The 22891-nt window shown below is 42.8% G+C and overlaps 1 protein-coding gene across 2 annotated transcripts in view; it reads right to left on the bottom strand.

Annotated features, from left to right (window-relative positions):
- Positions 1-14596, bottom strand: part of RASSF5 (Ras association domain family member 5) — a 358578-nt gene extending 343982 nt beyond the window's left edge. For both annotated transcript variants that reach the window (XR_009555056.1, XM_060231287.1), the window contains exon 1: positions 13944-14596. Coding sequence is in view for 1 of the 2 variants with exons in the window: in XM_060231287.1 (XP_060087270.1) it covers positions 13944-14526 (583 nt within the window). In the remaining variant the exon portion in view is untranslated. The remainder of the gene's footprint in view (positions 1-13943) is intronic.
- Positions 14597-22891: the final 8295 nt, after the last annotated feature.

Below are 22891 nucleotides of genomic sequence, written 5' to 3' on the forward strand. Positions count from 1 at the left end.
ACCTTTCATCCCATTTTGGAGGTAATAATTATATTTCTTAATATTACAGCTGTGTCAATGCTAACCAGAAAAATACAGTTATTTATAGCAATACCCTGCAATGTATAAATATATACACAGAAACAGTTGCACTAGCTTAATCAGCTGGAAGGGCAAGAGTGTGGAAGCAGGGCATGTTCAGCTCAAATCTTATCCTTTTCACTGAAGGACTCCACTGGTCTCAAAATGGATGCTTCTTACCAACTAAAGATATTTTCACATGAAAATGAAGAGATAATCTCTCAGTTGCTGGGCAGGTTTAATTTCCCATAATCCTACAAATTGTTGTACCACATTATTCCACCAGCATAAAAAACAAACCCAAGGACATGCAAGATTTCTCTGTTTTCTTACACGTCTTGCCATTTTTAAGACACAATTCCAAAATTTTTATTTTCACCACCTAGAAAAGTTCTCAGACATTTTTTGATTTCTCTTACTCAGCCCTTTTAATGATCAATACAGCTGTATTGATTTAAACCAGAGGTCCCAAACCTTTATGAGTCTGGGACTACCTTTGGAATTCTGACACTTGGATGATGGCACAACTACAAAATGGCTGCTAAAAGAGGCAGAGCCAGCCACAGAATGTTAGGCTTATGCATAATCAGGCCCCTGATGTAGCTAATCCTCCAAGAGCTTACAGGGCTCTTCTTACAGGGTCTACTGTAACCTTTTGGAGGATTGGCTACATTAGGGGTGTGTGGCCTAATATGCAAAGGAGTTCCCACTACAATAAAAAGCCCTGTGCATAGTAACTCTAATATTAAACCTCCCGACATTTCAGGAAGAAGCTTTGCTGCACATGATGCCTTTTAAAATGGACATATTGTTTTAAATTTTTTTTACGCATACACATCATTCATGCAGTGATGGCCCTTGTGCTGTGGTGACACCTGCTACCAAAGCACAATATGAAATCTCTAGTCATGTATGTAGCCCACACCCTTTAATACTACAGAAATATACCTGCTTATGGGAGCCACTGCATAACTAAAAGAGATATGGCTCTCTCAATATACATCTAATGACACTAAGAAAGATTATTTATTTGTAGACCAAATGGCTCAACTTTCCAGAAGCAGGGTTACTGCTGATTACTGAGAAGGAGATGGGGCTAGATCCTGCCATTTTGTCCTGTCAGCAGTGCACCTGGATTTCCTCTAACACAAAGGGCCTTCTGCTGATGCAAGACTCTGTTGCACTGACACACAATTGTACCCATGGAAGACAACTTGCACTACACGAGCACATTGGTGCCGATGGGACAAAATAGTTGGATCTAATCCACTGTTTCCAGAACATGAAAAGTACATAATTAAGCAGTTTGGTTGACAATGTAAGTATCCAGAATTTGTACCATAATAAATATCACCTATTGTGTCATAATGCTTGACATCCAGAATCATTTGTTTGTTGCTTTTAGAAGTGGGGGAAAGGGAGAGAGAAAGCTTGAATGCAAGGTGTCCAATAAATAAAGAAAGTGATGAGTATTGACTTCAACATGTTTGTATTACACTCACATAAAATTTTAAACCATGTTATTTTTCAGGGACACTTAGGCCCTGTTCACACAGCGTGTTGAGTCCATGTTAAAATGACCCGGTTCTGTTCTGAATATCTTTGTTCCAGATATTATCGACCAGACTGCCATACTGCAATTCGAATCACTCCGCGGTGACACCGTCTTCTGCCATCCACACGATGGCACCATGCAGTTCTTTTCCCCCCTCCACTATTATGCGTATGCGTGCCTTATGCGCATATGCACACATGCGCATAGGTTAAAACATTATGTGGTTATGCGCACATCACTAAGTAGTAAAAAAAATGCAACCGTAAACCGAATGTCTGAGGCTCCTTTTGCTCTGGGACAGCCTTCAGACATCTGGAAGTTGGTTAATATCACAGCAGAACTATCGAGATAAAAAAACTACGAAGTGAAACCGGAGAACTCAAAAAAACACTGCAAAGAAGCAGGTAACAAAATAATCCGGTTCCAAGAAGGATTGGGAGGGCGGCTACCATGAGTTAATACCGGGAGGCAGATGTTGCTGTCTGATCAGCCGCTTTAAATCTGGAAGGAAACAGCAGCGACATCTGATTATACTGTGCGTCTGAACGGGGCCTTAATATAGTTCTTAAGAAGAATTCCAATGGGTATTTTTATTTATGTTTTCAATTTTACTCTATTTGCCTATCCAATGGCACATAAAGCATTATGTAAACAGTAAAGCCACAAAGAAAAACAAATTAATTGTAGCAATGCAGGAATGTAAGAGAATATCAATAATGTTTATATTATAGCTCTTTTGAACATGGTATCTAGTAACTTACTCAGCAGAACCCACAAAGTTTAAAGTATTGAGGGAATCTGGTTCTGCTCCAGCAACATGTTATAATTAAGGCCAAGAAGCTCATACAACAGTGTGAAGTTGCCTTTGTGTGAACAATTCTGGCTGCTACATCAACACTACTTGCAACTAGACACCAAAGGGTTTCTCAATTAATTCCTAAAAGAATGATAAAGACAGGTCATAAGCAACCTCTTGATCTACACATTGACAGATTGATTTGAACCACAGGAGTAACAAGTAAAGATCTTCAATATGCTTGGAAATGTTAGCAACTTCTTTTTTAAAGCACCTGAAATTTTCTAGCATGGCATTACCTAGTCAGTATAATAAGTCATGTACTCTGTTAATGGTTTATTAGAACTTGGTATTTCTGACACACAAATCAAAATGCCTTTAATGGCATAACAGTATTAAAAAGAGTACACTGCGACATACACTTCCAGCAATTAAAATTCATCCAAAAGAACAATTCATATAAAAAGCCTATGTCTAAGAACAGCTGCTTCTGCTAAAAATTTAGCTACCATATAAGTGATTTCTGTGAAAGTATTATTAACTATGTTGGTTTCTAAATAGGTCAGAATATAAGGGTAAAATTTTGTTACGAGACTCTGATTGTAATTGACAATCAAACATAATATGGGAGTCAATATCAGTAGTAGGGCAACTGCAGAGTCTTTCCTGTAAGGAAATATTGTGAAATCGACCCAACAGCATGCTAGAGGGGAAGACATTCAACTGAGCTAATGTAAAGGCTCTACGATGGTCAGGATGGCTGAGACTGCAAAAGTAATGGCCCATTTGGCCATACTGAATTGAAAGATTTAGATAAGTTTGTGAGTAAATATGAGGGTGAGATGGGTGGAAGTTGTATAATTCTAAGTCAAAAAGTCTTTGATAGATCACAAAATTGAGCTTTCATTCATTTGGAGAAAGCGGTCAAGCGAGAAACTTATTTGCTGGATTTTCTCTTCTATTTTCGCAAACCAGGAAGAATTAAATGAGTCGGTTTTTAGATGTGAGATTAGAGAATTAGGGGTACTTCTGAAATTTGAAGTACCCCTAATTTTGAGCCAGTATTTAAAGGTTAAAAACCACCCTTTTGATTGAATAAGATGTTGTCCCAGTTCCAAACATAATGCTGAATGTGGCACACACCTAGGGACGCCTAGAAGTTGGTGAAAAAAGTTGGCCTGGGTACGCTCAAACACAGCATTAAGTGTCTTGATCCACGCAGGACAGCCATATAGTATTTGGGGCAACACTTTAGCTTCGTAAATTTTTTATGGCAGATGGAATATTTTTATTTCCTTTAGCATAGAAAAATTGTTTGAGTTGAATTATATTGTTTAGCCAGGTCAATTGTTCTGGTTCTGTGTGTTGTCCAATTTAAATTATACTAGAACGTTACCCCTAGGTATCTGAAATTTTTAACCTGCTCAATTTCTGTATTGCCTATTTTCCATTTACTTGGGCACCAATGTTTGGTAAATACCAATACTTTAGATTTGGTATAGTTGATAGTCACAGCATTAAGTTGACAATATTTATAGAAGCGCTGTAAGTATCTTGTGAGACTGACTTTGGTACATGAAAGGATTGTGGTATCATCTGCATACAGAAGCAGAGGAATTGCATGAGGGCCTAATCTGAGAGGCTGACCATTAATTGGTTCCAGATATAAAGTTAAATAATTTAAAAACAGATTGAAAAGGAGAGGGGCCAGTATACAGCCTTGTTTTACTCCTTTTTGAGTTGGTATTTTTGGAGTCCAATGCCCTCTTTCATTTAACTTGATTTAACTTGACAGGAGGTGGATATATGAAGTTTTTTGATCAGAAATAGGAGGTGAGGATCTAGGTGGGCAAGGCAGTTGGCTCCCTTCCTGGAGCGAAGCAACCTGGCAATAGTGATCCATGCAACAGTCACCTCGAGGTTAAACTACTGTAATGCCCTCTACATGGGGCTGCCCCTGTACTGAACTTGGAAACTGCAGCTAGTGCAGAATGCAGCAGCCAGATTGTTAATGGGACTACCTCAGTGGGAACACGTATGGCCTAGGCTGCGGGAACTGCACTGGCTGCCAATTGTGTACCGAGTTCGTTACAAGGTGCTGGTTATTACCTTTAAAGCCCTATATGGCCGAGGACCTGCCTACCTTAGGGGACCGCCTCTTCCCATATGTTCCCCAGAGAGCACTGCGATCTAGTTCACAAAATCTTCTGGAAATCCCTGGGCCAAAGGAGGCCAAATTAAAAACAACTAGAGAGCAGGCCTTCTCAATACAGGCACCCCAATGGTGGAACCAGCTACCGGAGGAGGTACAGGCCCTACGGGATCTCAATCAGTTCCGTAGGGCTTGTAAAACCGCCCTCTACCAACTAGGTTTCTAAAATAGAACCTGGTAGTAACATCAAGCCATCTTTGTACATATTGAGATTGTGGCACAATTAAGTTATACTGGTTTTAGATTATTTATATAATAATATTTAATTTATGAATTGTATTATCTTGTTTTTATTGTTATAACATGGTTTATACCATGTCCTGTAAACCTCCCTGAGCCTGCCTAGGCGGGGAGGGAGGGGTATAAATAAAAAATTTTTATTATTATTATTATTATTATTATTATTATTATTATTATTATCATCATCTTCATTTGTTCCAGCTTTTTCCAAAGTAGGGGTCTTGATATCAAATCAAATGCCCCTTTCAGATCAATGAAGGTTGTGTAAAGTTTTCTGGAACCAGTTTTCATATATTTATCAGCTAAGAAGGATAATACAAAACAGTGATCGATGGTACAGTTACCTTTGGAAAAACCGATTTGTTCAGGGTGGATAATTTGATGTTCAAGGATCCAGGCTTTCAAACATCTTTCTAGGTATTTAGCATATAATTTACCAATTACTGACAATAAACTGATTGGCTGATAGTTATTTGGGCGATTAGGATTGCCTTTTTTGAATATGGGAATGATAATGGAATTCAACCAGGAATGCAGCATTGTTTCATGTTGATTGATCTGTGTAAACAAGTTGGCAAATGAAAGGGCCCACCACTGAGGATGTTTTATAAGTCTTTCCACAGGAATTCCATCCGGGCTAGGGGATTTACCCGTTTTAAATTCAGAGATTAACTCAAGAATTTCATTGATTTAAACTGGAGGCCAGTTTGGAACTACATCTAATAAGAAGATTTCCCCGTCAGTTGGAATAGACAGAGGGTTGGCAAAGATTGTGTTGTAATAGTTAACCCAGGTTTCAAAGGTGATATTTTGAATGGGAATATCTACTCTGTTGTAATTGCATGCATTGACTGCTTGCCAAAATGATCTATCACTGTTGGATTTTAGGGCTAAAAATAAATTATCCCATTTCCTTTGGTAGAATAATTTCTTTTTATTTTGGACAAGCTCTAGGTAAAGCTTTTTCTGAGAGTAAAAGTTAGTGAGCAATCTCTTGATCTACACATTGACTGACTGATTTGAACCATAGGAGCCACAAGTAAAAATCTTCAATATGCTTGGAAATGTTAGCAACTTCTTTTTTAAAGCACCTGACATTTTTTGGCATGGCATTACCTAGTCAGTATTCTGTTAATGGCTTATTAAAGCAAAGGTAGTCCCCTATGCAAGTACCAATCGTTTTTGACTCTGGGGTGACGTTGCTTTCACAACGTTTTCACGGCAGACTTTTTACGGGGTGGTTTGTCATTGCCTTCCCCAGTCATCTACACTTTCCCCCCAGCAAGCTGGGTACTCATTTTACCAACCTCAGAAGGATGGAAGGCTGATTCAACCTGGAGCATGCTACCTGAACCAGCTTCTGCTGGGATCGAACTCAGATAGTAAGTGGAGGGCGCCGACTGCAGTACTGCAGCTTTACCACTCTGCGCCACGGGGCTCTTTAATGGCTTATTAGAACTTGGTATTTCTGACACACACTCTATCCTCTTTCCTAGGTGAAAGGAGAAAATGCTTTTTCCCACAAGAGGGGTGATTGATAAAAATTGTTCCCTTCCTTGCTCCTGCATAAATCAATGCAGAATCCAACCCACTTTTAAAAAAAAGTCTTCCAGTGATATGGTGCAGCAAGTGGCAGCCACAGTGGGTTCATGGAAGGAAAATAGCACACATGTCAGTGGAAGCTTGAAAACTTTGAACATACAAACATTCACATCCAGATGCTAATGTGCCTTATTGCATTCTTTTTGAAAAGATTTATTTATTTAATTCGTTTACAGTCCACCTATCTCCCCAATGGGTACCCAGAGCTGCTTACATCATTCTCCTAGCCTCCATTTTATCCTCACAACAAACCTGTGGGGTAGGTTAGGCTGAGTGAGTGTGACTGGCCCAGGATTGCCCAGCAAGCTTCCGTGGCACAATTGAGGATTCAAACCTGGGTCTCCAGCACCCGAGCCTGGCACTCTTTGAAAGATTAGAGCAAAGCAGGGGGGAATGGCAAATAGGATGATTAAAGAATGTTGTAGGAATGCTTAAACACACACACACACACCCCTCTCTAGTCAGGAAGCCACAGTGCAGATGCAGCCTTAGTATTTGCAAGCATCCAGCTCAATGCTGGGCAGAACATTGGCATAAGGGGACTCTTCTTCAGTACCCAAACTGTGGCCATCATAATCAGCCAGAGAAGATGCCTTTGTTGGGTGAAGAGCTTTTTTGAGGTGCAGGCCCCATTTCAAGACTTAAGAAAAATACTTGAAACTTCCCATGTCAATTGTGCCAAGAGGGTTTCTGTTTTCTTTCAGAGGCAATATGAGCCAGTACATCCTGGTTACCATTATTATTCTTATATATCTTGTGTTTAACTTATTATAAGCACTTGCATAGATAAGAGAGAGAGAAATTCTTGAGGGCTCAGACTAGGTGATCAGTAAAATGTCCAGTCATTATAGCTGTGGTACAGCCCCCTTCTCACACCACAACAATTACAGTAAGCACAACATCAGGTGGATGGTCACCAGCCAGCATTTGACAGTCCCGATACATCCTGACCTCATTCTGCAGCAAGACACTACCCTCTCAATTCAAATGCACCTCTTTGCCCAGCTCGGGATTTGCCACCAGAACTGATGGAGCTCTCAAGTGTTTCACTGGGCTTCAAACTAAGCCATTACCAGAGACAGCTTGAACATCTTAGGCCAATGCATCATATGGCAACAATTTTTTAAAAAAGAAAAACCTTCCTCAACAGGCATAAGGAAGCTTCTGCCAGGAAATCATGCATTTGCACTCCTGACATCTGTAGGACATGAGTTCTCTCCAGCCAGCACACACCCAGCTTTAAATGTAGTATAAAAGTTAAAAAGAATCCACCCAAAGATATTGTTTGGAAAGGGAGTATCTGTAAAGTGACAAAATGGCATTTAAAGGGGAGTTTTCTGGTGGAAAGATTTAAAAAAAAACCACCTGGTTTAGTTCCCATGAAAAACCCCAGGCAAAATCCCCTTTGGGCTCAGCAGATTCTACTGCTTCTGTTCAGAAAGAGAAAGAAAAGAGATTGCAAACATTTGATCAATCTAGAAAATTATCTGAAGAAATGAGTAGTTACTCAAAAAAGCTCATATCTTGCCACAAATTTTGTTAGTCTTTACTGCACTCTTGCTCTTTTCTACTGCTACAGACAGACTAACATGGCTACCCATCTTGATCAATCTAAAATATTAGATAGGACAATTAGTTACAGTATTTAGCACTAAATACATACCCCTTCCTATCCAAGCATGGACTGTTTCATCAGTAATTATACACCCAGGACACACAATTTGGCTGTGTGGATAAGTTTCTGCGTGTAATTGACAAGAAAAAAGCAATTATTAAAAGAAACCAAGTTTAATATCATTTATACAGACAAGTAAAACTAGAATTCCAGTTAACTATAACTTTGGGTCCAAACTAATATGTTTGTGGGCTTCCTCATCAGTGATCCCAAGTCCTATTTAACAGCGAACCCTGGAGAGTGTTAACTAAAGTTAAGGCTGACACTCATGTAAGCCTTAACCATTATGATGTAAGGCCAGAAGCGGAATTTGCATAACAAAGAGGAAGGGTTAGAGAAGGCATCACATGGTTAAATCTGTCTAGATCCTTTGTGCTCATGACTCTAGTCCACCAAGCAATGTAAAGGAGAAGAGAAAGAAGGCAAGATTTGCACCAGAATTTCCTGGCTCACAGCTCACTAACTTAACCACTATGCTATACTTGCTGTTCTATTGTCACTAACTTAATAGCCTTGAGCTACATGAGAATTTTCTTTCAGTACAATTACTCTTAAGAAAAGTGTATAAATTTAGCAGCTCATCATGAGGATGCATTATCCGGCTCCTTTTCAAGTGGCCTGCACTTCCAACATTAACCTCTGTAACAGCAAACCAGAGAATGAGAGGAACAATCCGCCCTATCCAGACTGGCAAATATTTTTAAGCATTTTGAAAAGCCATCTTTACTCGTGTAAGGCGTAGGCTGTTATGAAGCATCATGTACAAATGGCAAGCCCTGCAGAAAAAAAGAAACATACTAGGAATGGGAGGAGAGAGACAAGTGCAAATAGTTTTCACAGCAATGCAAACAGACACTCTGTGAAAAAACAGCTGACCAATTCTGACATATCACTGCAACCAAATAATTGATTGGGTTGTGTGCAATATCACCATGTTAAAACCTTAATATAATGCAGTGGAACCATATGGAGTCACTGTCTCTTTCAATAGTTCTTCATTCTCAAACAGCTCTGCAAGAAGAGTTCCAATCTCTTTTTGCTCTCCTGTGTATCTATCACAGCATGCCATATTTAATTGAGTATGAATTTGGGCACAAGCCCAAATGAGAGAATCAGGAAACGCGGCTAAACCACTCAAGAGGGGTCAGCAAAAGAACACTTGGCTGTAAGAGCAGAAAGATCTCCTGTGATACAGGGAACACACTGCAGTGCTGTCAAGCTTTCAGGCTTGAGCCAGATCTTGCACTTGCCAAAAATGTAGACTGCAAAGCTGATTAAGCAGCATTCTCCAAACTGGCAGGCTCTATGGCTATCTAAAGAATCCTTCTGCATTCTCTTATTGGTTAAGGCACCAGAATATGGAACTGCCACATACTGAATAGGATCCAGGGAGGAGGGGGCTTAAACTCAGTGCCATCAAATCAGATATACAGCAACTCCCTCAAGCCTTTCACATCACCCTCTGCCTGATCCTTTCCCTGGAGATGCCGAAAATTTAATCTGGATCTTCCACATGCAACAATATGGTCCACCACTAAGCCACAATCTCTCAAGCTGTGCTTGAGCCATAAACTCAATGGCAATGAACACCCTAACTCTGAACAGAGCATGGACATAAAACTTGTAAAACTAAATGAGAGGGCCCAGTTCTTTCCTGATTACTGCTTCCAAGAACTTTCTTCAAACTTTAGCAGAAGGTAATGGATACAAATGGAAAGGAAATGTGATCTGTGTGCATCTTTTTCAACCTATGTGGCTCAGAAAGCAATGTGCTAGTAAATGTGGGCCATGCACAACAGCACACATTCTGTTCAAACAATCCCAAGTAATTGATTAAGTTTGCAACCGTCCTAAGAGAGGGGAGTTGTGTTTCTAGCATATTCCTTCCTCATGTCCTCTTGAGAGAGAGAGAGAGAGAGAACAAAAAATGCCTTGGATTATAAATTAAAGGCTTCTGTTCATCAACTGCTTGGCCAACAAGAACTCATGGGCACTCAATGAAATGGCTGAACAGTCGGGTTCGAATGGATTAAAGGAAGTACTTCTTCACCCAAAGAGTGATTAACACATGGAATTTACTGCCACAGGAAGTGGTGGCAGCTACAAGCATAAATGGCTTCAAGAAGGGATTAGATAAACATAAGGAGGACAGGTCCATCACTAGCTATTAGCCACAAGGTATAGTTGGAACTCTCTGTTTGGGGCAAGTGATGCTCTGTATTCTTGGTGCTTCTGGAGGGCAACAGTGGGAGGGCTTCTAGTGTCCTGGCTCCACTGGTAGACCTCCTGATGGCACCTGGGTTTTTTTGGCCACTGTGTGACAGAGTATTGGACTAGATGGGCCATTGGCCTGACCCAACATGGCTTCTCTTATGTTCTTAACACTCCTTAGAAAATAAACTATGCTCCAGTATTAAAACACCAGGCAAAGTTAAGAATTTTTAGGAGGAATGAGAAACAGAAACTTTGCACGATCCTCCTGTCATGCTCCCCCATTCTTGGCATGATGATCAACTGGGAAAGATGGGTTTGGTTGGTTCTAATTTGACTATTTCTGTGTTCTTAATTCCCAGGAAACCTAAGACCACTTCTAATAATTAAGCAGACTTCTCAGTTCAGTTTCATCAGTGATCAACGAACTGAATAGATGGATTCATTAGCTTGTCATGGGAAAATGTAATTTATCACTTTTGGAAGTTACATTTCTAGCATTATCATTTTCAGTACCTTTACTGACATACAGTAGAATTATCAAAGGAAAAGGTGTGACATACTAAGCTTGGTGAAAACTGATTACAATCTACTTAGATCACATTTACAGCACTGGTAGGAACAGAAAACAATAAATATGCCTCTGTAAGTACAATAAAAATGTTCCTAGCTCCCTCTTTTTCCAATGACATGAGAAATGAAATTGCATAGTAATGAGCAGCAGGAGCTGAAAGTGGCTCATTCATACCCTAGCTCCATTCTATGTTTACCTGACAATTTTTTAGCTTTTGCTTCCCAACCCACGTCCATAATATAAAGACAATAACACTAGCCTACTCGGTGCATTAAAATACCCTACATACTTACTAATTAGTATTTCATGGCCATCCAAAACCCTTCTAGGGTAAACAAAAGAGATAAATTTCAAGCATTTTTAAAAGAGAAGTAGCCGTGTTAGTCTGTTGATGCAACAACAAAAGGAGTCTCATGGCACTTTTAAAGGTAATATTTATTATGGTCTAAACACACAGTGCCCTGACCTACATGGCCCAGGTTAGCCTGATCTCATCAGACGTTGGAAGCTAAGCAGGGTTGGTCCTGGTTAGTACTGGGATGGGAAACCACCAAGGAAGCTCAGGCCAATCACCACTACTTGCCTCTTGCCTTGAAAACTCTATGGGGTCTCCATAAAGCGGCTACAGCTTGATGGCACATTCTACACAATAAAGGGCTATACCTCCACCTCAAGTTTATTCCACACAAAAACTGACTGTTTTGAAGGTACTACAAGAATTATTTTTGTTGTTACTAAAGCACTGGAAGAAGATATGAACTCCCCTGTACCAAGCGGAGCATACCAGGGGTAAAAAGTATATGAAAACATTTCTAATTTCATTTTTTTAAAAATCATCCTTTTTCAATTCCAGAGAAAAGATTTCTTAAAACAACACCTTCCATACCTGTAAAATGCTCCTGTATGCCACAGGTCAAGGTGAAACAGGGTGCCTGAACCAGATCAGTGTAATTAATGCTTCTGATAAGACTATTTGCACACAGATAGAAACTGAACTGCAATGTGCATACTCAAAACAGAACTGTGCTATATAAATACTTAGCCTTTGTGTCACCATGAATTTGAAAAGAGGAATTTCATTACTACTCTCAGCTTATGTAGTTCTATTAGCCTCTCTGAGCTAGTAAAATGTGACACTTCCAGCTGCTTTACAGTAATTTTCAAGTACTAAACCAAGCAGACTATAGTTTGCAACCAACCTGAAGCTGAATGTCAAGTCAGCACTTAAACAGAAACTTTTATTAGACAAAGAAGAGTTCTAGGAGAAGCATAATTCAGTAGGAAATAAACACTTATCCAACCACTAGCCTAAATAACTATTGGTGCATGCACACTACACTAAATAATGTTTTATGTCCAGATTTTTACGGTGTAAGAATAGCAAAAATCTGGATGTAAAACACATTATCTAGTGTAGTGTGAATGCACCATTTATTAATTTACACATGTTCAAAGGCTACCATTCTGATGTAGAGTAGTTAATCTTTTATATACCACAAACTGTACACATTTTAACTTAAAAGGAAGTTACTCCTGCGTACTAAAGCTCTGTCCACAAAAAAGCATCTTCTGCAGGATGCCAGTCTCTTTCAAAGAGGCTTCCAAGTTGGTCTGAAGCTAAACAGCCCACACTGCAGTGTGCTCCACATGACAGGAGAATGGCATTATGCTCTGATGGCTCTCTGTGTGGAAGCCCTTCATTTGCTGCATATAATACTGACTTAAATCAGTGCCATGTCATCTTTACAAGACTGAAACAACATCCATGAAAAACCAAAAACTCTAACAATTCTGGCAGAATCATGAACAAGTTCTAAGACAACAACTTGACAAGTGATTTACTAACAGGTTGCTATGAGGAAAAGACTGGCAACAGCAAAGCAAATCTCCAGCAATGGAACAGGTTAGTAAGGGACAATACAAGCAGGGAGAGGGGAGAGATAAAACATTCACCATTAGAGAAATTCATGACAATTCAGAACATATAAGATGCAAAATATCATAAAGTATCATAAGTTGCAGGACAGCAGTCTAAAGAGGCAAGATGGTTAGAAGTTCTGACAGAACTTCATATCAATGGAAGTGCCATTTACCTAGGAATTCTATTGACATGGGATTACACAGTGAATCCAGGATAAATCAGAAAGGGATAAGAAAACACAGAATATAAGAAAGCGGTTTTTAAAAACAAAGCTATTTGCACATGTTTCCAGCATGTCAGATTTCATTGATTGAAGTGCTGGGAGTTTCAAAGGGAAGAGCTCAAAAGAAATGTAACCCCATTCATAAACTGGGGAACCCCATTCTTAAACTGGATCTAGCTGAGGGAAATTCTCTAAACCAAGACATACTCCAACACACCTCATGAAAATTTTAAAAAGCTTTCACGTCTTAACCATAAATCAGTTCATGTAGCAGCAGACATTCTCCACCAGGATTTCTAAGTGCCCTGAGAGGGATGCAGATTGGATGCAACAAGGTTACACCATGTATTAGCTGCCCTTGGCAATAGTTTTTATAGGTTACCAATATCGACTGCTAGTCACTTGTGCTTATCCCAAATTCTGGAACGGGGAGATTGCTGGAAGGGAGGGCGGGACTTTGGTTGGGGCTAAACCATAAAGAGTCACTCACCTGCAAAGGCATGAAAGGGATGGAGGGGGAAGGCGCTTTAGTACTAAAGAGGCAGAAATGTTTGGGAAGGGCTTAAAGGATGGCTTGTGCATAAATCACAGCCGGCTGGTCTATTTACAGGGTGCCAAAGGTGGGAAATTTGGAACTGGAGGGGAGAGGGCAGGAGATTCCAAGGGGCGGGGAGAATCACCGGCCAAGAGGGAGAGGGTGCCAACTTTCCCAGGAGAGGCTAGATACCTGCGCTGCCCCCTTTCCAACAACCGGGAGGGGGGTGTCTGCTGCCCTTGCCTCCGTCCGTCAGGGCTGGGGGGCTGCGAGGGGCCCTGCAGGGAGAGGTGCGCGGGGGGGGGGGGGGAGGCGGAGGAGAGAAGCCCGGCTACTCACTGGCACAGCGCAGAGCCCTCTGGCGCACGGCCTCCCCGCACAGGTCGCACCAGCCGGGCCAGAGGGCGAAAGCGTCGAAGCGGTGCCCTTCGCCCTTCTCGTGGCGCACTCGGGGGTCCCGCGGCTGCTCGAAGATGGTGCGCACGTCTGGCAGCAGGCGAGGCGCGGCGGAGCGCAGCCGCAGGCGCTGGTGGTGCAGCAGCCCCGAGCGGGGGGGCTTGGCCGCGGGAGCGGGCGAGGCGGGAGGCTCCCGGGCGAGCCCCGCCAGCGCCGTCTCGTCCTTGTCCTCTCGCGGCGGCTCGCCTCTGCCCTTGGCGGCGCGCTGCGGCTCGGCCCGGCTTCCCAGGGGGCCCGCCTTGGCGGCCGAGGGCTCTTGGGCGCCCCGTTGGGGCACGGCCCCTGGAGCGGCGGCGTGGGGCTGCTGCTGGCGTCTGGGCTGCGGTGGCTTCATGTCGTTGGACGCGGAGCGTTTGAGGATCTTCTTCCTCTCGTTGGCGCTGAGGCTCTGCAGAAAGAGCTGCTGCTCCTTGTCCAGCAGCAGCGGGTACGGGAACTGCCCAACGGCCGGCGAAGCCATGGCCATGGCTGGGGAGCTGCCTGCCGGGCGGCCCGGGCAGCTCCGACCTGCCGGAGGGTGGCCGGTGGCGCAGGCGCTCTTCGGCGGGACCTGCAGAGGAGGCAGAGGGTGGAGCGACGAGGCGGCGTGTAGCCGGGAGCCCGGCAGGCGAGGCACGCCTTTGCTGCTCCAGTCGCAGCCCTCTCTCCTCCCCGGCAGGGCAGCGGAAAGCACTCTGGACATGCTCAGAGGCTGGCTCCTGGAGCTCCAAAACCCTGTGCCAGCTTGGAGGAAGAAAGAAGAGATCTGGGCAATGGCACAGTACTTCTCATTGTCACCTCTGGGACACCGTCAAAAGTGGGATTTTGAAGCCCCAGGTTGTCAGCAGGGCTCCCTCTTTAAAATCATTGACTCCAATTAAAGCGACATCGTTTCTTCAAGGGCAACAGCTGGGCAAGCCAAACAGAGGGGCGCTCAGAAGTCTGTAAAGAAAGCCGAAAGCCATCAAGAACTTTGATCCAGTGTAATTCTGGTCACTAGTGGCAGAAAGCCCATTAAGGCTATTGTTGGGTATGATGCTGTTGTTATACTATATAGCAATCATTTCCAACTGCATTTTCTTGTATGGGTGAGACAATCCAGTGGTGAATGATTGCCCAGTTGCAATTTATTGTGGTAGCAGAGTATCCCAAGGGGATTGCCACTGCCAAGGCCCCTCTGGCTACAGGCAGGGACGGGGGTTGGGTTACCAGATCCGGGTTTGGAGGTGGAGCTGAGGAGTGCAGGGTCCTCCTCAGTGGGATGCAATGCCATAGAGTTCACCCTCCAAAGCGTGTTTTCTGCAGGGGAACTGACTTTGTAGTCTGGAGATGAGCTGTGATTCCAGGGGATCCCCAGGTCCCACCTGGAGGCTGATGGCATCCCAATGGTGTGTGGATACAGCCACTGTAATATAATTTATAATGGGCAATCGCCAACTTTGCAGGTGTGACAACAGAGCAGAAAACCTCAGAGAGCCCACTGTGGTGGTGGAGAAATGCTCTATGCTACTAGAAGCTGAGATGCTAAGAGGGCCTTGCTGGCATGTGCTAGGCATGGGTCTGTACAGAGGCTTGTATCAGCCTATAAAGCAATGGCTGTCCTGTGCTGCATGAAAGGCCTCTGTAAAGGCACACCACTCACATAGGCATGCCCCATCCTGCACTGGTGCAAACTGCAAAGGACAGGATGACATAGCCTTAATAACCAGCTCTGCATCCTCCAAAGAAAGTAGAAGTGGAAATATATCCTATACTGTACTGAAACAAAAAACTGTACTGTATTAAGAAAGAAATTGTATTATGAAAACAGGGGAAAGGATAGGATGGGAAAGGAGGCAGATCAAAATATAGGGGAAACCACCAAGGAAATATGCAGTTGCTACTGCTATGGCAAAAAATGGCAGAATGCCTCTGAATATTTTTTGCCTTGAAAACCGTACGAGGCCTCCATAGTTGGTTGTGATGGTGGCAAAAGAAATCACCAGCTTTTCATTTCCTGCTAGCCAGTAGCAACCAGGAAGCCAATCATTTGCCATGCTGTTTAGACACATCCCAGCAAGTTCAGGTGTGTGCTTGCACAGTTAAGCAGCTCCTCACAGGGCTGGTGCATCCGCTAGGTGACCTGAGGCTGTTGCCTAGGGCAGCAGCCCTCAAGGGGTACAGAATTGGGTGCCCCCACATGACTCATAGTGGTGGGGGGGACAGGCAAGGGAGTGGCTGGGGGATGGGGAGCCAGTGTGGGGATAGACTGGCTGCTGCTTGCTTCACCCAGTGAAGTGCCACCCACCCAGCCTCACTGGAGCACACTGAGCACACGGTCAGCTGCTACACCCACCCAGTCCTATTTGGCTCCCTCACTGCTACAGCAGCAGCAACAGCAGTAGCAGCTGGGGAGGAGGTGCACCAGAGGATGCCTGCCTGTCTCATGGGCAATAGCTGGGGGCTGAGCCACACAGGGCCAGGGGCCACCACATGGGAGGGGAGCAGTGGGGGTGGGGCCCTGGCCTGGCTTTGCCGACAGGGGTGGGGGGCTGGTGGGTGGGCTGTCAGCAGAGGGGAAGGCAGGGGGCCTTGCCTAGGGTGCCAAAAAGCCTGGCACTAGTCTTGGCTACCCATCCCCATCTGTCACCTCCAGTTTTTAAAAGGCACAAGCAAAAAAACTCTTGGGATTATTAAGATCAGACTTATCAGTTTGGTTTCTCTTTATGCATCCAGTGAACATAAGAACATAAGAGAAGCCATGTTGGATCAGGCCAATGGCCCATCCAGTCCAACACTCTGTGTCACACAGTGGCCAAAAATTTTATATATACACACACACTGTGGCTAATAGCCACTGATGGACCTCTGCTCCATATTTTTTATCTAAACCACTCTTGAAGGTGGCTATGCTTGTAGCCGCCACCACCTCCTGTGGCAGTGAATTCCACATGTTAAGCACCCTTTGGGTGAAGAAGTAAATTTACTTACCTACCTACTTTCTTTTATCCGTTTTAACCTGTCTGCTCAGCAATTTCATCGAATGCCCATGAGTTCTTGTATTGTGAGAAAGGGAGAAAAGTACTCCTTTCTCTACTTTCTCCATCCCATGCATTATCTTGTAAACCTCTATCATGTCACCCCGCAGTCGACGTTTCTCCAAGCTAAAGAGTCCCAAGTGTTTCAACCTTTCTTCATAGGGAAAGTGTTCCAGCCCTTTAATCATTCTAGTTGCCCTTTTCTGGACTTTCTCCAATGCTATAATATCCTTTTTGAGGTGCGGTGACCAGAATTGCACACAGTACTCCAAATGAGACCGCACCATCGATTTATACAGGGGCATTATGATACTGGCTGATTTGTTTTCAATTCCCTTCCTGGCATTGGCCTTTTTTATTGCAATCGCACACTGTCTTGACATTTTCAGTGAGTTATCTACCACGACCCCAAGATCTCTCTCTTGGTCAGTCTCTGCCAGTTCACACCCCATCAACTTGTATTTGTAGCTGGGATTCTTGGCCCCAATGTGCATTACTTTGCACTTGGCCACATTGAACCGCATCTGCCACGTTGACGCCCACTCACCCAGCCTCAACAGATCCCTTTGGAGTTCCTCACAATCCTCTCTGGTTCTCACCACCCTGAACAATTTAGTGTCATCCGCAAACTTGGCCACTTCACTGCTCACTCCCAACTCTAAATCATTTATGAACAAGTTAAAGAGCATGGGACCCAGTACCGAGCCCTGGCTATGAACCCTGATAATCTTACAATCATTTCTCAAATAGAGACTATTGACTGTGCAGGAGTGAAAAACAGGCCTTGTATCCAAAAGTTAATTTAAAGGATGCATCTAGCAGCATAGATAAAAAGACACACAAACAATGAGTAATTCCATGTTTTACAAGATGAATCAGTTTAATGATCCCATTGTGACTCTGGGGGATACATGACTCTTCTCTGGTAAATGACATGATTTTGTTTGCTAACTGGGTAATAGCAGCCGCAAACAATGCCTTACTTGCCAATGCATAACCTTGCCCTGTAGCACAAATGGCTACTGTGCAGGTACAAAGACGCTTGGCATGGTGCTGTGCTTGAGATAAACATCCACAGGAAATATCATGGGAATACAATAAGTTGTTCACATTATATGCAAGTGAGACAATTGGGTCAAGGTAAATTGTGTTCTTGCGAAAGCTGTCAGCATGTCTAATCCTGCCAAAACTTGCCAGAAATGAAGCCCCGTGAGAAGCGATGAGAGTTTTCCAAGTTGATACATAAATCACCAGCAGAGCCGTAGACACCACCCACATCTCATCCAGACTCAGTGTGGTAAGGTTTAGCAAGATCTAAGTGACTGGAAATCCCACTGAAGGTGCAACAAGACTCCATCAGAGAAGATGGGCCAATTATTGAACTCTCATTCTCATGCCAGCAGAAGTATAGTTGAATATCATTATAATATTCAGGGTGAAGACAGAATCCACACTAGTTATTTACATCTTTCCAAGAAGTTGCCATGTCCACTGGAACATGGCTGTTGACCTAAAGGACCACTGAAAAAAGCTGTTGCAGAACTTTGGAAGTAATGCCTGAGCCCTCAGCCCTGAGGTGGTTGTTGTTGTTCAAGTGGTTAAAATTGTTAATCTTGTTAATGTTGTTCATACTATTAATATTGAATTATGGAAGCATTGAATTATGGAATTACTGAATCGATGCACTGTAAGATTTTGATGTTGGATTTGTAATTGGTTATTTGTGTTGTATTTTATATTTTGTATTGTTTATTTTGAATTCTGAATGTTGAACAGTTTTCTTAATTTATATGTTGAAAGGTTTTTTTAAAAAAATAAAAATCTCTATTTCCCTGTTTTTAAAATCTCTGTTTTCCCAAACCCTTAACCCTAAGGCAAAATGTCAGTGTTTTCACATTGCCCTACAAGTTGCCCTACAGAACAGGGCACCAGGGCACAGTGTCTTATACGCAGTCACCACAGGAATGTGTGAAAGATAAATGTTTGTTGTTAGTGGAATATTTTGGTAATATATGTGATTACCTACCAGTATGAGCCTAAAGCCAGTCCATCTATAACTCACCCATATTTTCCCTATGATCCATAGTAATCAGCAACACACTTCTCTGGCTAGGCATCCAAACACTGCCCAGTGAGGCACATAAAGTCATAGGAGGGAAGTAGTCATGTACTGTTTGCTTTTTAGGATGTCAAAAGGGTGACACAGCAGATAAATATAATCATCAGCAGGGACACAGTGCAGCAGCATAAGAACAGGTTCTAAGAGCTACCTGGGCAACATGCTAGGTGTGCTTTCAAAAAGAGGGATTCCCATCTTCCAGAGTGGTGTCTGGTGCTCCCATCTGCACCTAGTCCCTGGCTATCCATGCAGCTGGCCTTCAGATATTGGCAAGCTCCAGCCCTCACTGCTGAACTGGTGGCAGATACTGGCCCCTGTACTGAAGGTGAACTTTCTCATCTTTTTGTGACTGCAGATTCAATTCACCACAGCCACACGTGAAAGGTGGACAGGGGACATTGTCACACATTTGACTCATCAAGACTTAGCAGCGAAGGTATAACCAATGGTGACTATTTTTGTGACCTACATGGGAATCCCTGTATTGTTGACATGATGTTCCTGTTTGCTTGCAAATCAGGAATTGGCTACTCACTCAAGTAGCTGCTCTTAGGTTCACACAGCAGAGACAGGTTTGTTCAAAACAACATCAGTTTATTAGCAAGAAGATAGCAGAATGTGAACAACTGTTTCAAAAGAAGGGAGCTCATGCAGTCCACAATTCTAAATAACAAACAGAAGTGAGCAGCGACTCCACCCCACAAGACTAAACCAACACATGCAAATATCAGAGGGGGAAACAGACTGTTTCATTATATACAATAAATCAGGGGTGGGGAACCTTTTTTTCTGCCAAGGGCCATATGGATATTTATAACATCATTTGCGGGCCATAAAAAATTATCAACTTAAAAAACCGTACTCTGCCGAGGGAGAATGATTCAGGCCAGCAAAATTAATGCAAATAATTGTTTTTCTATTTGAAATCATATGGGGAGAGCCTAATCTGGCACACACACACAAACACATCTGGCCCACCACCCTAGGCAAATATCTAGGTCCAGGGCTTTTTTGTAGAAAAAGCCCAGCAGGAACTCAGTAGTATATTAGACCACATCCCCTGGGGCGGCTGCTGCACAGCATGGCTGGGCTCCACAATCCTTGCTGGCCAGCCAGGCCCCATGGAGGCTGCCAGATGGCTGGGTTCGGCCCAGCAATCCCCAAGGGCCACACCAAGTGACCTTGAGGGCTGTATACATCTGGACCTGGTGACTTATTAGTTTTTAATTTGTCCATCAGTTGTAGGACCTCCTCTCTTGTCACCTCAATCTGGCTCAGGTCTTTCAACACCCCTTCCAATAGAAGTGGTTCTGGAGCAGGCAAACACTTCTCATCTTCCACAGTGAAGACGGAGGCAAAAAATTCATTTAGCTTCTCAGCCATTTCCCTATCCTCCTTCAGTAATCCTTTGACCCCTTGGTCATCCAACTGCACAAGTAGAACCCATACCGAGGCCGGAAGGGCGGGATAGAAATCAAATCAGTAAACTAAATTATGCTTGGAAGAGCTTTGTGGATGAGCGGAGACATCTTTAATTAATTTCAGAGATCCTTTTACAGACAGCACATATTACACAATAAATTATCATTTTGATACTACATACTTAAAAGGCTGACTATGTATGAACTAGCATGAACAGACGGATTGTACTTTTTCACAAACAGTGATTAATTCCTCCAGTGAAGTAGAACATCAGTACAGGTTCTATATCCCCCATGTTCTTTTATAAATAAAACAACAATATAGATCAGGCCATTTGCACCTGCTTAAAGGACCCCAAATAGATTAAGATCTAACAATTTGATCAGTTACTTCATTTGCACTTGCAAGTAGCTAAAGTCTAAGTTTTGTCTTATGTTTGTCACTCACCCCTCCATTTCAGTATTATTGTGTCTCAACAAATAAGAAGTCATTAGAAGTGAAATGTTGAACAGGAAGGCTGCTCAGAATCATGTCTAATACTTGTTTCCATATAAGCTGGTGAAGTAGGGAACAATAAGCATGACTCTTCACACACACACACCATTGGTTATACAAGGGTGTAACTCAGAACTGATGTAAAGTGACCACCCTTTCAGAAATTCTGAGGACATGATTTAACATGATAAATGGCTCATTTCAGGAGGGGAAAGAATTGCCAAAGCAATCAAGTATCTTTCTAAGGGAAGAGAATCTTTAAAATGTGTTTTCCATAAAGCACATTTGGAAGAATTAACATCTGTCAAATCTCACTGGGCCACAGTCTAGTTTTAATAAGCAATTTGGCCTTTAGCTCTGAATCCTGCAGGGGATAAGGCCGCAGTAGAGAATAAATTGTTAGTTCTGACAAGCCAGTAAGAAAATCTGATTTACCTGACTGTTCTAAAAAACAACAAGTGTGCCATCAGTTAAGATCCATGTGCAGATGTTTAAACGAAAACATACATGACAATCTGCTTCTGGGCCAACAGGGCAATGGGCATTTGCCTCTTTTGACCCCTTGCTTTTATTTGTAAACATACTGCTCTCTAATGAAATAGAGAAGACACTGTGAAGAGGGAGCCTGCTGCTGACTGCAGCAATTGTGATGTAACTAATTAAAAAGATGGTCTCTATGGTCTGCTGTTTTTAAATGCTAATTTTAATTTGCATTTAAGTAACAGTAAATAACACTAACCACTAGCCTATTTCCTCTAGGCTCTTCTCACAATTTAGATGTTGGAACCTAACTGTAACAGAGAGAGGTTTGCTTCCTCCATATATTTGGAATGCTACCTGTGCAGGAATAAATGGCTGGCTGGCTGCCCATCTCAACAAACTGATGTCTGTCTTTTCATCTATGATCCTTAAGTATTACAAACTTGAAAACATGCATCTAATGCTAGTCTAAATACCTAGTTTGTGCAACTGATCACGTTGCAGCCAGGACAGTTAATCAACTAACCTACTCCAAGCTTCATTAATTAAATAAATAATGAAATATGAGAGAAGCCATTATAATCAAGATATTAAAACAAAACTAATCTACATGCAGTCAGCAGTGAGACTGTATCACTGCAGAAAAAGTTCACACTGTTGAATGCTCCCTTATCAAAAGTTTTTTTTAATGGCAGGGGGGTTACCCATAGAAAATCAAATGGTTAGGGAGAAAGATATTAGCATCGCACTCTCAGAGTTTTCTATTTTTTATCTGCAGATTTCACTCCCCCCCCCACCATGAAGTTCATTCAAACATCTTTGAATGCCTCCCTCATCTGCAGTCAAATGGCATACTCTAGGGAAAGACATTTTAACCACATGTTAAGAGAGCCAGTTTGGTGTAGTGGTTAAGTGTGCGGACTCTTATCTGGGAGATCCGGGTTTGATTCCCCACTCCTTCACTTGCACCTGCTGGAATGGTCTTGGGTTAGCCATAGCTCTCGCAGAGGTTGTCCTTGAAAGAGCAGCTGCTGTGAGAGTTCTCTCAGCCCCACCCACCTCACAGGGTGTCTGTTGTGGGGGGAGAAGATATAGGAGATTGTAAGCCACTCTGAGACTCTGATTCAGAGAGAAGGGTGGGGTATAAATCTGCAATTCTTCTTCTTCTTCTTCTTCTTACATTGGAACATGAACCCTGTGGTGCAATTGTAAAGCTGCAGTACTGCAGTCCTAAGCTCTGCTCATGACCTGAGTTCGATCCTGGCAGAAGCTGGGTTCGGGTAGCCGGCTCAAGGTTGACTCAGCCTTCCATTCTTCTG

The sequence above is a fragment of the Heteronotia binoei genome, chromosome 2 (genome assembly GCF_032191835.1).
Source record: "Heteronotia binoei isolate CCM8104 ecotype False Entrance Well chromosome 2, APGP_CSIRO_Hbin_v1, whole genome shotgun sequence".
NCBI classification, from domain to species: domain Eukaryota; kingdom Metazoa; phylum Chordata; class Lepidosauria; order Squamata; family Gekkonidae; genus Heteronotia; species Heteronotia binoei.